The sequence below is a fragment of the Labrus bergylta genome, chromosome 15 (assembly GCF_963930695.1).
Source record: "Labrus bergylta chromosome 15, fLabBer1.1, whole genome shotgun sequence".
Taxonomy (NCBI): Eukaryota; Metazoa; Chordata; class Actinopteri; order Labriformes; family Labridae; genus Labrus; species Labrus bergylta.
The window spans coordinates 3,462,000-3,479,121 of NC_089209.1; the positions used below are offsets into that span (position 1 = coordinate 3,462,000).

The following is a 17,122-nucleotide window of genomic DNA, read 5'->3' on the forward strand; positions in this document are numbered from 1 at the left end:
TTATTTTAACACGTTAGTTCAACCTCAAAGAGGAAACTGCAGCGTTTGCCTCACATCAGATCAATGTGGGTTTAAAGTCAGAGCAAACGAGCGCTGACAGAGAATGGACAGAGAATGGCTCGACTGGAACTAATCATTGTTTTTGCTCTTCTGTTTGAAGGTAAAGCTCTTTTCTTTTTAAATACATGTTGTACTTTGACTTATCGTGATATTTTTATGACTCCATTATAGAAACTGTAGTGGGAAATATTACTACCAGAAACACTATTGTCAAGCCTATTTTCTTAAAATCTATTTTTGTGCCTTTACGCCTCCATTAGAGAGCACAGAGAGGTCAGTTAGAGGACAGAGAGTCGGGAGTGAGGGGCTATGGGTCAGACTCAAACCCCCAGAGCTTCTACCAAATATGCGTGCTTATCAGCTCCCCTCTGTAACATGTGTTAATGATAATATCAGGATGACTGTCAGCTGTCACTTTAAGTTAGTAATGTCCGCTAAAAGGCAGAAATATGTGGATCAAGTTGACATGATATTTGTTGTAAGGATGAGGAGATTCTTTTGTTCCCTCACAGAGACAGCAGAGTGTCTTAACAGCTTAACTCCACAATCTCCTCCTCTCTGGGTTTTCTTTCTCTAATTCAATTCTGTTGAGTAAAGCTGGGCTCATCTCCTCGTTAGTCAGTCCGTCACAAATTAACAACTGTCTTTCATATGTTAAAAAAAAAAAACAGCTTAAAAGACGTCATGTGAACACTATAAATAACCAACATGCTAATAAATACAAGCCTACATAAGACAAGAGTGCGGTGGTGAGGAGTGCAAAGGATGCTGAAATAAACATGATGATAAAATAGTTATGGAAGCAGTGTGCAAAGATTGATACAGTTCTCCTTTTTGTTTTCTAGTGGGCTACAGTCAAGAAGAGCTCTATCCCTTCTACCACCCTGATCAAGATGTCACTCTGCCCTGTGGCATTAAAAATCAACCTCCACAGTGCTCCGGGATTTCATGGCTTTATAAGAGAAATTCATCAGGGACTTTTTCTGAGGCAAAGGATGGAAAGATTGAGAAGACGTCACCCCGAGCTGACAGGCTGAGTTTAGACTCAGACTGCTCTTTGGTCATTAAACACATCACTGCTGAGGATGCTGGTTTCTACGCGTGTCAGCTGGAACAGGAGTTCAAGTTTTATGTCCTTGTGTTTCTAAGTATTCTGACAGGTACGTCTTATTTCTACGATTATCTAGATAATCTTTGGCATGTTTTTTTGTGCTCAACCTAAAAGGTACGGTCTAATTCTTGACTTCTCCCTAGATCAATAAACCTATAATAATAATTATACTTTTTTTGTGGAGCACTTTTCAAGACGGGTTCAGAACAGAAGTAATTTAAAAAAGACGTTTCCAATTACAGATACATAAACAGCAAAGATTCAGAGATACAGTTAAAGAAAAAAAAGACTAATGAAAGTAAAAACATTAAAACAGGAGAGTTCAAATCTGCACGCCGGAGCTCTGATTAAATGATCTGTCTGCTAAAATTAGGTTTAAGGCTGGCTTTAAAAGCAGAAACAGAGTCAGCTGAACGGATGAATGGAAAGTGGAAGAATGTCCCTGAGCCGAGCCGCCATAACTGAAAAGGCCCAATCACCCTTTGACCTCAACCTTGACTCGGGTCCGGCGAGCAGGCTTGAGCAGTAGGGAGTTAAAGCTCATTTAAATAATCGGGTGCAAGGCCACGAAGGGATTTGTAAGTTGTCAGTAAAATGTTAAAATCCTTCTAAAGGAGATTGGCAACCAGTGCAGTGAAGCTAAAACTAAGGCAGGTATCACTGCTGAGGATGTGGGTCTCTGCACATGTCTGCTGGTTTATGATGCCTATCTTTATGAGGTATCTGTGTTTCTAAGTGTCACAAGCATGTTTATCTTCCATGATTACCAAAAGAGAATTTTTGCATGTTTTTGGGACAGAAATATTGCATTGCGCTCCATCTCGGTACACATGAGTTATTATCTGTCAGATGGGCTTCAAAACATCTGAGCTTAAACTTCCTCTTCCATCTGCTGGTTCAGATTCCTACTAGAAACTACAAACTCAAGAAAGGAGAGACAATGTTTGAAATTGGTACAGCTCTGCTTCAGCCACTCCTCAACTCTGGCCCTGGCCTGGGTCTGAACTGATCCAAATTAGTCACTACACTCTACTAGGAGTCTGCAAACTGATCCCTCCCATTAACCCACAGCTCTGCTGTAGCCACTGAACAGGAGCTACACCAGAGGGTTAACAGATACCATCATGTATCTACAGTAGTAGTAATGGAGACACCTCTTTCATTAACACAAACTCCTCATACTGAAGGCCTCACTGTCACAGGGGACAGACCTAAACATTAGGGACCCTCTAAGCTGCACAAACTTCAAAAGATGTGATCTTGACAAAGTACCTTCTGCTTAAACTAAAGTGATTTGCATATTAACTGCTGATAAATGAACTTTAAATGTTTCTTTTGAAAAATGTATTTCTGGTTTGGTTCATTGAGAATTGTTTTTTTCTTCTTTCCACTCAATTCATGATTTCTTTGTTCAAAATCCACAAAGCAAAACAGAAATTTGAAAGGATCTTTTAAGTTAGTCGCCAATTTCTTATAGGATGTCAAATATTCTTTAACTGAGTTATTGATTATTTTCTTTCAGTCTCTCAGCTTCCAGCAGACTCTGATCAAACGAGGAACAGTGAAGTCACATTAGAGTGCTCTCTGTTGACATACAACAATCGTCGCCCTTGTCAACCAAACGGCCTCCGCTGGTTGGACGAGACAGGAACTGAGGTTACTGAAGGTGTCCAAAAGCTTTCCAGAGGTACAGACTGCGTCTCTCATCTGAAGGTGAAGAATCAGAGTGGAGACAACAGGAAATTCACCTGCCAGTTTGTTCAGAGGAATAAAGTGGAGATACAGGCTGACTACCCACCTGACCTCACAGGTAGGACCACGTAGGATCAGTGAGTCCATAAAGACCAAAAAGAAAATCCAACTATGACCCAAAACATGCTCAATATTCTGTAAATGGATTGTAATCAAGTAGTCTTATGTCCTTGATAATGTATTTTGAGAAAACAAGTGGATGTATACGTTGTAATTAAACTCAATCCTCTGATCACAGATCCTGATCCTGGTTCTAGTCCTGATCCTGGTTCTAATCCTGATCCTGGTTCTAATCCTGGTCCACCAACTAAAGGTTACTAACTTACTATATTTAAGTCAAAAGAAAAAAAAGCTACTCTCTTTCCAGGAGGCATCACTCAAGCGAAAAGTCTTCTCTACACCAAACAGGGACATGACATCATTATGTCTTGTCATACACCACAGTTAAAGGCATTTCAGAAAGGACACGGTGTGCGCTGTGTTTACTGCAGAGTAGAAGGTGAGTGTACACGATCAAAAAGCAACAGCGCCCGTTAATAGGTGACCGAAACAATTGTTGGGAAAATAGCTACAGGACTCTGTTACACTAGTCCAGACGGGAGGTTATGAAGGCGTGGGTGAGGGTTTTCTGCCATGGAGTCAGAGAGTGATGGCCGGAGTCCAGATACATTGTTTAGATGGAAGAAGCAGATTTAGTGACAGATTTGATGTGGGAGTGGAATAAGAGGGTTGAGGCCAGGATGACGCCCAGTGCCTGACCACCCCCTCCCCTCTGCCCCGCTGGTCTGCGTTCACATAATTAACATCGTTCCATGCCCGAGTACACAGTCCATTACAGCAGGTGGCAGTATAGTTGGTTTGCAAATCCCCAAGATAGCAGAAAGAAGAAGCAACCATGGAAACCACTTGTGTGTCAAACGTTGCACATTCTTACTTTAAAGATGATCTGATCTGTGTTTGATTTCTTTAAATGCATGTTCACTTATTTAAAACATTATATTACTTCTGTTTGAGTTTTTCTGTTTAACAACTTCACCATAAAAGGAAGTGTAATGCTCATTATTGGTAAGTCTGTTCATCTGAAACGTCGACATTTTGTCAATTTTTTTTTTTTTTTTTTTCTGCGTTTCTTGAGAAGTCTGTTAATAGCAACATGGTGAAGATGAAAGCTTGTGGGCCCTGCGATAGGCTCGTTGGGAGGAAGGGTAGTCTTTTAAAGTTATTTTAACACATTAGTTCAACCTCAAAGAGGAAACTGCAGTGTTTACCTCACATCAGATCAATGTGAGTTTAAAGTCAGAGCAAACGAGCGCTGACAGAGAATGGACAGAGAATGGCTCGACTGGAACTAATCATTGTTTTTGCTCTTCTGTTTGAAGGTAAAGCTCTTTTCTTTTTAAATACATGTTGTACTTTGACTTATCGTGATATTTTCATGACTCTATTATAGCAAAAAAATGGGAAATATTACATCAAGAAACAATATTATCATGCCTCTTTTTTAAGATCTATTTTTGTTCTCTTACGCCTCCACGACCTAACCGCTAGGCAAACGGCACCCCTTAAGCCTCTTTTAGGACTTTAAAAGTTCATCAAAAGTTTTGTCAGAAGGGTAGAATTCCTTTTTTTGGAGAGATTCTTACATGTAATCAGAGGTCAGCAGATGTACTTAAGGAAATATAAATAATATGTGTACTCTCCATTACTCCTGTGGTTCATAAAGTCTCCTGAGTCTAGATATTTTGATAAGTATTCATGTTTTTTCGTAGCTATTAAGGATCAGAAGGATCTGGTTACTGTAAAACTGGTGATTATCTTTGAAATCAGTTTTAGAAATTTAAAAAATTAAGTGTGACAAATGCTAAAACATTTTATTTAAATGCCTTACCATCGCTTACATGTAACAAACATAGTTAATACTTCTGCTCTTACAGATTACGGTTTTTATGTTGAAATGTTGAAATGTTTGCGCTCTCAGCAAAGATCTGTGGCACGCTGCACTGATACTGCTGAGAGCTAAGAACAGAAACAATACCGCCAAATACAACTGTAACCATAAGTACAATAAATGGTGAAATCTATGACGAGAGTATTCCTGACTGAAATGTCTTAGTGGTACCGGACCTTCATCAGGAAAACAGTTCTTCTAACATTTTAAACAGGAGGTGGCTACAAGCCTGCAACCAATCATCATCATGACGTCAGCTCTGAATCCACAAATCAACAAACAAATAAACATCTGCTTCCTGGTTGAGAGCACACACATCAAAACAACAACTATTAAGAGGCAATTCTAAACAACATATCGATTCATAATTTGAAGTTCAGGGGAAACTAAAGGTCCCAAAAGGTATATATATATAGCGGCACATGGGGGGGTGATTTTTTTTACAACTCATCCGTTTTGATTTCATAAACGATACGTGTTATCCATAGTGAGGCACGCAGCTGACATGATTGACAGTTGGGGGCGATGTAACGGTTTGTTAAAACCTGCCTGAGCTCCAGCTCTCAGCCTGTCTTTAGGTTGACTGAAAGTTAGACTGAGACAGGATGGACCGATGAGCCTCTGGTGCCCCCTGCAGGAACAGATGGGTGACATCACTCAGGCTTCAAACATTAATATTTACAGTCCATGGTGACGTCATTTGAAAGCTAAAAATAACCAACACACTAATAAATACAAGCCTACATAAGACAATAGTGGTGATGAGGAGTGCAAAGGGTGCTGATATAAACATGATGATAAAACATTTATGTAAGCAGTGTGCAGATTGATGTCAGAGGAGGAGGATAAGTGGAAGTGACACAGCTGATGTTGGTGTCACATGGTTATTTATGGTCTTATGGTCCTTTTTTAAAACAAAATAAAAACAAAACCTTATCATTTCTCTCCAGAGAGATATTTTAATGTTCATCTAATTCTTACAGTTCTCCTTTTTGTTTTCTAGTGGGCAACAGTCAAGAAGAGCTCTATCGCTTCTACCACCCTGATCAAGATGTCACTCTGCCCTGTGGCATTAAAAATCAACCTCCACAGTGCTCCAGGATGTCATGGCTTTATAGCAGAGATACATCACAGACTTTAACTGAGGCAAGCAGAGGAAAGATTAAGGAGAAGTCACTCCGAGCTGACAGGCTGAGTTTAGACTCAGGCTGCTCTTTGGTCATTAAACACATCACTGCTGAGGATGTTGGTCTCTACACGTGTCGATTGGAGCAGCAGTTAGAGTTTGATGTCAATGTGTATCTAAGTCTTCTGACAGGTAGGTCTTATTTCTATGATTATCCAGATAATTTTGGCACGTTGTTTTTCTGGATGAAATATTGCATTTTGTTGCTCAACCTACGAACACATCAGCTTTTGTTTAACTGTGCTTTATCCTCTGAGGCTTACAGACTGTGTTGGTGTAGCCAGTTGATATCTGGATAAACTATTTAAAAAACCTGGATTTTAACTTCTCCTTTCTTATGGTAATCACTTTTTTAGAGTCCCACAAGCATTTGGAAAATTGAAAATGGAGTTGCAATTGAGCTTAATCTCTTAATGTATTATTTGTCTCTACATAAGAATGTAGAATCTGTACACAGGGGGTCCGGGTTTTCAGCATGGAAAGTGTTCTGGTTTCAGTTTGTAATACATTTGTACTCCATGCTGTGTTAAGTCTATTTTGTTTAAATAGGTTAGACAGAAAAGGAAGAATACAGTTAGAACAAACAGAGGGTCTAGATTGTGGTTTTTGACAAGGTACTGAAGATGGCATGACTAAAGATGAACAGACACATATCAGGGTGTTTTAAGGAAAGTTCTGACTTTTCAGTGGATGTCAAATATTTCTTTAACTGAGTTATTTTTGTCTTTCAGTCTCTCAGCTTCCAGCAGACTCTGATCAAACGAGGAACAGTGAAGTCACATTAGAGTGCTCTCTGTTGACATACAACAATCATCGCCTTTGTCAACCAAACGGCCTCCGCTGGTTGGACGAGACAGGAACTGAGGTTACTGAAGGTGTCCAAAAGCTTTCCAGAGGTACAGACTGCGTCTCTCATCTGAAGGTGAAGAATCAGAGTGGAGACAACAGGAAATTCACCTGCCAGTTTGTTCAGAGGAATAAAGTGGAGATACAGGCCGACTACCCACCTGACCTCACAGGTAGGACCACGTAGGATCAGTGAGTCCATAAAGACCAAAAAGAAAATCCAACTATGACCCAAAACATGTTCAATATTCTGTAAATGGATTGTAATGAAGTAGTCTTATGTCCTTGATAATGTATTTTGAGAAAACAAGTGGATGTATATGTTGTAATTAAACTCAATCCTCTGATCACAGATCCTGATCCTGGTTCTAATCCTGATCCTGGTTCTAGTCCTGATCCTGGTTCTAATCCTGATGCTGGTCCACAAACTAAAAGTTACTAACTTACTATATTTAAGGTCAAGGTTTTTTTATTCGTTTCCCTAGGGAGAAATTTGTCTAGGATGCTGGGAAATTGCTGCATAGACAATACATCGAAAACAACATGAAAACAGTAATTACAAATGTGCAAAAAAACATTTCACTTCTCCGTGCTACAGTTCACCCAAGCGTCTGCTTACGTATCCATGCACATACACACACACACACACACACACACACACACACACACACACACACACACACACACACACACACACTAATCTTCAATGTTCTTAAGTATCTTACACTACAACTTTCAACTTCACCATGGCAACTGACCCCTTTGTGGAGGCCCACACACACACACACACACACACACACACACACACACACACACTCACTTCTACAATCACAGGCGCATGCACATGCACACTGTGCACATGTACACATGTGACTCCAAAACTTACGGTTTCATACATACATACATGCCAACAGTTACTGGTACATTGGGGGCCTCCTGTTTTTTCGTTCATCCTTTATTTTTTTATTTTTTTATTTTTTATTTTTTTGCTCATTAATGAGCTTAACTGAAAGAGGGACTCGTGAGTTTTTGAAGCGGTTGTGTTTGCACAGAGGAACCCTGTATCTTCTCCCTGAGTTCAACAAAACATATTTGGAGTGCAATTCATGGGAAGTGTCCGATAAGATGCCGTTGGCCTGTGTGATTGTGGCCTGCTCAAAAAGATCCTGGGGGGTAAGAGGGGCACACATTCCCATGATCTTGCAGGCTGAGGATCCGAGCTTTAGATTTTACTGTTAGAACACCAAACCAGCTGGTGATGCCATACCGTAAAATGGACTCTATTGTTGCTCTGTAAAAAATGAACATAATGTTTTTACATACACCAAACACTCCTCTGTTTTGTCATTGGACCACACCTTTACAGAGTGTAGTTCTGGTTGACTGGACTTGAAAACTGATCGATAGGTGGGGAGTAGTTGGATCACGTTATGGTCAGAGTTGCTGGGGGGGGACCTACTCTCTTTCCATGAGGCATCACTCAAGCGAAAAGTCTTCTCTACACCAAACAGGGACATGACATCATTATGTCTTGTCATACACCACAGTTAAAGGCATTTCAGAAAGGACACGGTGTGCGCTGTGTTTACTGCAGAGTAGAAGGTGAGTGTACACGATCAAAAAGCAACAGCGCCCGTTAATAGGTGACCAAAACAATTGTTGGGAAAATAGCTACAGGACTCTGTTACACTAGTCCAGACGGGAGGTTATGAAGGCGTGGGTGAGGGTTTTCTGCCATGGAGTCAGAGAGTGATGGCCGGAGTCCAGATACATTGTTTAGATGGAAGAAACAGATTTAGTGACAGATTTGATGTGGGAGTGGAATAAGAGGGTTGAGGCCAGGATGACGCCCAGGCTGGGACCTCAGAGGATGGGTAGATGGAGCCCCCGTTAGATTCCAGTAAGATGTCACCAACCTCCCTGAGCAGCGCCTCTGGGACCAAAACCATGAGCTCAGCTTTATTCTTATTGAGTTTGAGGAAATTGGTTCCCATCCAGGTTTGGATGGACCAGGGAGTGGGGGTGAGTTTGGTGCTGAAGTAGAGCTGTCTGTCATCGGCGTAGGAGTGGATACTTTTGCCTTTTTAAAACTCCCTGACAGCTAAAATTGACGAGCGACTTTAGAGAGGTAGAGGAAGAATGATGAGAGGAAACAAAGACAAAGTTGTTGTAGCTTTAAAGATTTTTTTTTAACAGCTGTATTGATATTTTTTTTTTTTCCTTATAAGCCTCACTCTGGTCTTCTCTGAGCTACATCATGCTGGCTCTGCGTTTTTCAGCTCTCATCTTAATGATCGTGACCACAGCTTTGGTCTTCAGCCTCAAAGGTGAGGAAACAAACGGCATGAATTTGATACGACTGGATAATATGAATAATTCATAGAACATTAATACTGCTTTTTTAAAACTTTATTTCCAGGCTACATCAAATCACTGCACAAAGGAAACAATGTGAGTTTAAAACTAACTTGAATGATTTGAAAAATGTAATGTAAGGATTCCTTTGACTTTGATGATACCTGTGAGACCATAGACGGTGCTGCAGTTTGCTCTGTTGACACATTTTTCTCAGACTCTCACTTGTTGTGTTTTATTTCACAGGTGCATGAGGAAGATGATGAGGATGTCATCGAACTCACCTATGAAAATGTAGAAGCACGCCCTCCTGCTGCTGAAGTGCACTGATCAACAACTTCTGGATCAACTTTAACTCACAAGAACGTTGAGCGTCATCGGAGTCATTCTTCTGATCGATCCAAGCTTTGAGTTAAAATGACATGAATGTGATTTTAGTGGCTATTTGTCCAAGAAATCTTAATAACGTTTAAATCAAACATGATCAGACGGTCACTGAGGCACAGCAGGGATGTGCTGTACGCAGACAAAATAAGTCTTTTGTCCATGCAAGGGATCAACATTTTTACATAATTTTATCCAAAATCAAGCAAGCAAACAAAAAAAGAAAATCATGGCTCCTGCTGCTTTAAACCATGGGCCCACCCAGGTGCATGCTGGTCCTCTAGAGCTGCAAATCTACCTACAGTATATAACCTCAGGTGCCTACAGTGTTACCAAGCAAAACAAAATATAGAAATGATGCAACAACAAAACATACTACACAAATAGCAGGCAAAAGTACAGAAGGGTTAACATGTCTGGTTTTCTCTTGATATGAGTGAATTACAGTCGTTTTCTTGAGGTCTTGACAAATTAACTCCATATCACAGAGTTGCTATTTAGAGATATCGACATAAATAAGACGAAAATCGTGGAAAATTATTGGAAATATCGAATCATCAGGAAAACAGAGTCAAAAAATAAATATGTATCTGTCCACTTCCGTACATAAGACAATATGATCAAAAATCTCATCTTAATCAAGCTCAAGTTTAGGATTTTCAAATAAATATTATTGGTAAATTAATAAATACTCAACTAGATAAAAATCTCCTGTAGGGATGATTATTTGATTATTTTATGTTTAAGATATAATATTATATAATGAAACTAATGATGTTTTTTCACCATCCAGTAGTTTGGAATATGTGTTTGGAGAATATCAAAATGATGAAGACAATCTGACTGTATATAATATATTACCATATTTTAGAAAACTAACATCACTCACAATGTCTTAAAACTAGAAAAGGTTTATTTCACAATTAACATCGACTGAATCTAAGGAAATAACCTGTTGGCTAGTTAACCAGCCTGTTAGCTAAGCTAGCAAGCTGTCATACTGTCTCTCCGAAGTCCACCTCAAAAGTTATATTTTTATAAATGTGTTTGAAGCAAATTGTGGCGTTTATTGTTGTTGTTTTTTATTATTATTATTTCGAGCTCAGGGGAAACTTACATTTAAATAAAGTAGTATGATAAATGGTCAGTTACAAAGAAAACAGTTAAGAAAAAGAAACGAGTAAGGGTAGTCAAATATGGTGGTTAATCATATCCTGGAAAAAGAAGGTATAAGGCTGATATGCAGTCATAGAGCAGTTAATATCTGCACAATTCATATAAAGTGACGATCAAGTTTATACATATACAAAAGTTGTAGCTTATAGTGCAACAAAGCCAGAGTATAGGCGCTTGCTGTTTGTCTGTATGTAAACAATGTTTTTGTCAAAAGCGGCCTTAAAATCCTTCAATAAACTCAACATTTATGAACAATTTCTGTTTGTGTGAGAGCTCTTTCAAACATAACATGGAACAAAGTTAACAGAACTTCCATCAGATACGTGTGCATTTTGTTTCAATTACGGCTCTGGGCTCCCTCGTCCATCGACGAGCTGCGTTCTCAGAGCGCAGCAAGTAGCAGCGACGCCGGACGGCTGGAGTCCCAAGAACAAGGAGTTCCTGCAGTAATTACAGATTCCCTCGTAACGCCGCGAGATAATAAAATGTATGTGATATAAAACCGTATAAAACCCTCATAAACACAACAACAAACCATGCAACAAACACACATTTGGTCTTTGTCCCAACCATCAAAATGGAGTGTTTGATTCTGAAAATAAACTGGGTGTTTTAACTTCCCGTTCGATCTCTTCTGTGGTAAATTGATGCACCGTGCACCGGTATCCGGCAAAAATAGAAGCCTTGCATAACTGCTGTAGTTCATCCACAAAACACTCATCTGGTGGAATTAGGCAGTAAGTCATAAACAACAAAACAGGACACATTACCTGATCCCTATCTAAAGAGGTTTGCCCACCCCTCCAGTCACACTCGTACTTTCAAAGGCTGAGGCCGGCTGTGTTGTGGTCGTCACTTTGTTCGCTCGTTTTTAAATATCACTCTGATGAATAGCACACACTCACTCTCGTTTGCACACTGGATACCTGATGTTCTCTAATTATTGAAACTAGAGAAACAAAGTATTCCCTGATACATTCTACACAAGCTTTTCATAAAATACAGAACTTCTTCTTAAGTTTTTAAAGACTGTCACATCGTTAAAGATAGAGTCAGTCTGGATTTTGATGCTTTCTTTTGACACGGAGAGTTTCTGGGCGGGGAGCTGATGTGTTTCCTAATGCGCAAGTGAGTTTAGGAGTGGATTCAATTCAGTGCTTGGACACGATTCAAACTGAATATGACGGACGTGGACCGAGCTCATTTAGAAATGAGGGTGAATCTTGTGTTAGCCTTCACCCGAAGACGTGGAGTTGGTCTGCTTTCTGTTGGACGAGCGGATCCCAAACACTGGTGGTTAGCTTGAGCTAGCATGCGGTGCGGTAGCTTGCATTGTAGCTACAAGCAGTACAAGTACACACCACGTCCTGCAGTGAGTGTGCGCTTCTGGGAGCGATGAGCCCAGGAGGAGGGGCCCCGTTTTGAATGTTGTGTTTACAGGCTGCATTGAGAAATGCTAGTTACTCCACCTTTAATATTACGCCCACAAAACTTTCTATCTGATGATGACATCAACAGAACAGACTGTTGAACTGTTGAAGACAGTAAAATAAAAGAAAAGGACAACAGTGCTTCCACTTGAGACAACAAGAAAAACGCCACTGCCGGTACCAAAGGAAAGTGAAGCCATGAACTCAAACAACGTTCCATCAAGTCCATACTGATGGTATATAACTCTGAAGAGATTTGACGTCAACATTTACATCTTTAGTTTAGAGAAAAGACATACAAACCAGAAAACCTTTTAGGAAAACATATTTTTTTACTTTGGTTATAAAACATGTGAGAAACAAGGTCATTTTCTCAGAGACATCTATGCAATCAACTTAGTTTCAGCAGCCAGTGGAGAAGCCCCCTACTGGCCATTAGAGAGACTAAAGCACTGGCTAAAAAGAGGTAACATATATTGTTATTGTCTATGGGATGGGCTCTGGAGACTAGTGATTACGTCTCTCTCACACTGCTTAGTGTTTATCAAAAAGAATGATTTCATCACCTCTCTCAGCTGTAGTTCATGTTTCCAGTTAATATTTGCCCACAGGTCGAGCATGCTTCTTACCAAACGTGCCACTTCCTCTTTTGATTACACCCACATTAACCTCCCATTAACCCACAGCTCTGCTGTAGCCACTGAACAGGAGCTACACCAGAAACAACAACATTTTCATTACCCTATGCTGTGAGATAAATAGTCCTCTCTGGGGTGTATTCATTATCTGTGCTGTATTTCTTTAGGCCAGCAGCCAGACAGGGCTACAGGTGGAAGGAAAGGGGGACTTACCTAAAAACCTTGATAGTATAATCATCAGTCATATTATACTCTGATACAGGATTTAATGCAGAAAACTTTGCAAACTAAAGGCTGAAAATGTTCAGAGCAGTTCTTCAATCATCCAAAATAACACTTTGGATGATACAAAAATGCTCAACTATCCACTTACAGCTTAATGAAATATATATTTAGCAAGGATAAAATAAAAGTATAAACAGAGACCCTGATGTTTATGTTTAAAGATAAAATATTCCCGTCTTGGATCATCCCCCCCCCCACCCCCCCGCGTGCTGTGAGAAGTCTTTTAAGAGGAACAAGTTGATGATGAAAGCTTGTGGGCCTTGCGACAAGCTCGATGGAAGGAGAGGCAGTTGCTTGAAAGTTATTTTAACACATTAGTTCAACCTCAAAGAGGAAACTGCAGCGTTTACCTCACATCAGATCAATGTGAGTTTAAAGTCAGAGCAAACGAGCGCTGACAGAGAATGGACAGAGAATGGCTCGACTGGAACTAATCATTGTTTTTGCTCTTCTGTTTGAAGGTAAAGCTCTTTTCTTTTTAAATACATGTTGTACTTTGACTTATCGTGATATTTTTATGACTCCATTATAGAAACTGTAGTGGGAAATATTACTACCAGAAACACTATTGTCAAGCCTATTTTCTTAAAATCTATTTTTGTGCCTTTACGCCTCCATTAGAGAGCACAGAGAGGTCAGTTAGAGGACAGAGAGTCGGGAGTGAGGGGCTATGGGTCAGACTCAAACCCCCAGAGCTTCTACCAAATATGCGTGCTTATCAGCTCCCCTCTGTAACATGTGTTAATGATAATATCAGGATGACTGTCAGCTGTCACTTTAAGTTAGTAATGTCCGCTAAAAGGCAGAAATATGTGGATCAAGTTGACACGATATTTGTTGTAAGGATGAGGAGATTCTTTTGTTCCCTCACAGAGACAGCAGAGTGTCTTAACAGCTTAACTCCACAATCTCCTCCTCTCTGGGTTTTCTTTCTCTAATTCAATTCTGTTGAGTAAAGCTGGGCTCATCTCCTCGTTAGTCAGTCCGTCACAAATTAACAACTGTCTTTCATATGTTAAAAAAAAAAAACATCTTAAAAGACGTCATGTGAACACTATAAATAACCAACACGCTAATAAATACAAGCCTACATAAGACAAGAGTGCGGTGGTGAGGAGTGCAAAGGATGCTGAAATAAACATGATGATAAAATAGTTATGGAAGCAGTGTGCAAAGATTGATACAGTTCTCCTTTTTGTTTTCTAGTGGGCTACAGTCAAGAAGAGCTCTATCCCTTCTACCACCCTGATCAAGATGTCGCTCTGCCCTGTGGCATTCAAAATCAACCTCCACAGTGCTCCGGGATTTCATGGCTTTATAAGAGAAATTCATCAGGGACTTTTTCTGAGGCAAAGGATGGAAAGATTGAGAAGACGTCACCCCGAGCTGACAGGCTGAGTTTAGACTCAGACTGCTCTTTGGTCATTAAACACATCACTGCTGAGGATGCTGGTTTCTACGCGTGTCAGCTGGAACAGGAGTTCAAGTTTTATGTCCTTGTGTTTCTAAGTATTCTGACAGGTACGTCTTATTTCTACGATTATCTAGATAATCTTTGGCATGTTTTTTTGTGCTCAACCTAAAAGGTACGGTCTAATTCTTGACTTCTCCCTAGATCAATAAACCTATAATAATAATTATACTTTTTTTGTGGAGCACTTTTCAAGACGGGTTCAGAACAGAAGTAATTTAAAAAAGACGTTTCCAATTACAGATACATAAACAGCAAAGATTCAGAGATACAGTTAAAGAAAAAAAAAGACTAATGAAAGTAAAAACATTAAAACAGGAGAGTTCAAATCTGCACGCCGGAGCTCTGATTAAATGATCTGTCTGCTAAAATTAGGTTTAAGGCTGGCTTTAAAAGCAGAAACAGAGTCAGCTGAACGGATGAATGGAAAGTGGAAGAATGTCCCTGAGCCGAGCCGCCATAACTGAAAAGGCCCGATCACCCTTTGACCTCAACCTTGACTCGGGTCCGGCGAGCAGGCTTGAGCAGTCGGGAGTTAAAGCTCATTTAAATAATCGGGTGCAAGGCCACGAAGGGATTTGTAAGTTGTCAGTAAAATGTTAAAATCCTTCTAAAGGAGATTGGCAACCAGTGCAGTGAAGCTAAAACTAAGGCAGGTATCACTGCTGAGGATGTGGGTCTCTGCACATGTCTGCTGGTTTATGATGCCTATCTTTATGAGGTATCTGTGTTTCTAAGTGTCACAAGCATGTTTATCTTCCATGATTACCAAAAGAGAATTTTTGCATGTTTTTGGGACAGAAATATTGCATTGCGCTCCATCTCGGTACACATGAGTTATTATCTGTCAGATGGGCTTCAAAACATCTGAGCTTAAACTTCCTCTTCCATCTGCTGGTTCAGATTCCTACTAGAAACTACAAACTCAAGAAAGGAGAGACAATGTTTGAAATTGGTACAGCTCTGCTTCAGCCACTCCTCAACTCTGGCCCTGGCCTGGGTCTGAACTGATCCAAATTAGTCACTACACTCTACTAGGAGTCTGCAAACTGATCCCTCCCATTAACCCACAGCTCTGCTGTAGCCACTGAACAGGAGCTACACCAGAGGGTTAACAGATACCATCATGTATCTACAGTAGTAGTAATGGAGACACCTCTTTCATTAACACAAACTCCTCATACTGAAGGCCTCACTGTCACAGGGGACAGACCTAAACATTAGGGACCCTCTAAGCTGCACAAACTTCAAAAGATGTGATCTTGACAAAGTACCTTCTGCTTAAACTAAAGTGATTTGCATATTAACTGCTGATAAATGAACTTTAAATGTTTCTTTTGAAAAATGTATTTCTGGTTTGGTTCATTGAGAATTGTTTTTTTCTTCTTTCCACTCAATTCATGATTTCTTTGTTCAAAATCCACAAAGCAAAACAGAAATTTGAAAGGATCTTTTAAGTTAGTCGCCAATTTCTTATAGGATGTCAAATATTCTTTAACTGAGTTATTTTTGTCTTTCAGTCTCTCAGCTTCCAGCAGACTCTGATCAAACGAGGAACAGTGAAGTCACATTAGAGTGCTCTCTGTTGACATACAACAATCGTCGCCCTTGTCAACCAAACGGCCTCCGCTGGTTGGACGAGACAGGAACTGAGGTTACTGAAGGTGTCCAAAAGCTTTCCAGAGGTACAGACTGCGTCTCTCATCTGAAGGTGAAGAATCAGAGTGGAGACAACAGGAAATTCACCTGCCAGTTTGTTCAGAGGAATAAAGTGGAGATACAGGCTGACTACCCACCTGACCTCACAGGTAGGACCATGTAGGATCAGTGAGTCCATAAAGACCAAAAAGAAAATCCAAATATGACCCAAAACATGTTCAATATTCTGTAAATGGATTGTAATCAAGTAGTCTTATGTCCTTGATAATGTATTTTGAGAAAACAAGTGGATGTATACGTTGTAATTAAACTCAATCCTCTGATCACAGATCCTGATCCTGGTTCTAATCCTGATCCTGGTTCTAGTCCTGATCCTGGTTCTAATCCTGATCCTGGTTCTAATCCTGGTCCACCAACTAAAGGTTACTAATTTACTATATTTAAGTCATAAGAAAAAAAACCTACTCTCTTTCCAGGAGGCATCACTCAAGCGAAAAGTCTTCTCTACACCAAACAGGGACATGACATCATTATGTCTTGTCATACACCACAGTTAAAGGCATTTCAGAAAGGACACGGTGTGCGCTGTGTTTACTGCAGAGTAGAAGGTGAGTGTACACGATCAAAAAGCAACAGCGCCCGTTAATAGGTGACCGAAACAATTGTTGGGAAAATAGCTACAGGACTCTGTTACACTAGTCCAGACGGGAGGTTATGAAGGCGTGGGTGAGGGTTTTCTGCCATGGAGTCAGAGAGTGATGGCCGGAGTCCAGATACATTGTTTAGATGGAAGAAGCAGATTTAGTGACAGATTTGATGTG

The 17,122-nt window shown here is 40.1% G+C and overlaps 1 protein-coding gene across 2 annotated transcripts in view; it reads left to right on the forward strand.

The window, feature by feature from the left end:
- The window catches only part of LOC109976674 (uncharacterized), a 36,138-nt gene continuing 19,016 nt past the window's right edge, over positions 1-17,122 (forward strand). Inside the window, exons 1-7 of one of the 2 annotated variants that reach the window (XM_065963959.1) lie at positions 1-160; positions 906-1,220; positions 2,694-2,981; positions 3,162-3,236; positions 5,875-6,189; positions 6,789-7,076; positions 16,631-16,723. In XM_065963959.1, the coding sequence (XP_065820031.1) occupies positions 115-160; positions 906-1,220; positions 2,694-2,981; positions 3,162-3,236; positions 5,875-6,189; positions 6,789-7,076; positions 16,631-16,723 (1,420 nt within the window). In that variant the 5' untranslated portion in view covers positions 1-114. The remainder of the gene's footprint in view (positions 161-905; positions 1,221-2,693; positions 2,982-3,161; positions 3,237-5,874; positions 6,190-6,788; positions 7,077-16,630; positions 16,724-17,122) is intronic. The other variant, XM_065963958.1, reaches the window with a different exon arrangement.